This window comes from Cynoglossus semilaevis, unplaced genomic scaffold (genome assembly GCF_000523025.1).
Source record: "Cynoglossus semilaevis isolate Cse_v1.0 unplaced genomic scaffold, Cse_v1.0 C18865586, whole genome shotgun sequence".
NCBI lineage: Eukaryota > Metazoa > Chordata > Actinopteri > Pleuronectiformes > Cynoglossidae > Cynoglossus > Cynoglossus semilaevis.
The window spans coordinates 1-546 of NW_007592270.1; the positions used below are offsets into that span (position 1 = coordinate 1).

General features: G+C 45.8%; 1 protein-coding gene across 1 annotated transcript; it reads left to right on the plus strand.

The window, feature by feature from the left end:
- Nucleotides 1-42: 42 nt before the first annotated feature.
- LOC103399657 (PR domain zinc finger protein 12-like) lies at nt 43-533 on the plus strand (the record flags this gene model as incomplete). The annotated part of the gene is made up of 2 exons (XM_008338309.2): nt 43-276; nt 401-533. Coding segments are annotated over 2 exons (367 nt in total), but the record flags the coding sequence as incomplete, so codon positions are not given.
- Between the last annotated feature and the right edge of the window lie 13 nt (nt 534-546).

Genomic DNA, 546 nt, shown 5'->3' on the forward strand with positions numbered 1-546 from the left:
TTAAAAACATAAAAAGTTCATCAAATTAAGATCTGTTTGTAGCAGATCCACAACATTAGAACAAAGTGTTTGCTACTGTATAAATGTATATTTAATAAAATATTTTCTGTGCGCCCTCAGGTGTTCAACGAAGACGGTACGGTTCGGTATTTTATCGACGCCAGTCAGGAGGACCAGCGCAGCTGGATGACTTACATCAAGTGCGCCAGGAACGAGCAGGAGCAGAATCTGGAGGTGGTGCAGATCGGCAGCAGCATCTTCTACAAGGCAGTGGAGGTGAGGACAGGTCGAGATGAGATGATGTATGCATGCATGCGCCACCTGGCGGCGAGAAAGCAGACAGAGCCATTGAGGGGCGTGAAGTCTGAAGTTTTAAATCCCGTTCCCTTTCATTCTTCAGACAATCCCACCGGACCAGGAGCTTCTCGTCTGGTATGGAAACACTCACAACACGTTCCTGGGAATTCCTGGAGTTCCTGGAGCAGATGAAGAGCTTCAGAAGAAAAACAGAAATGGTGAGTTGTTGTTAACATGTACTCTGTTAAT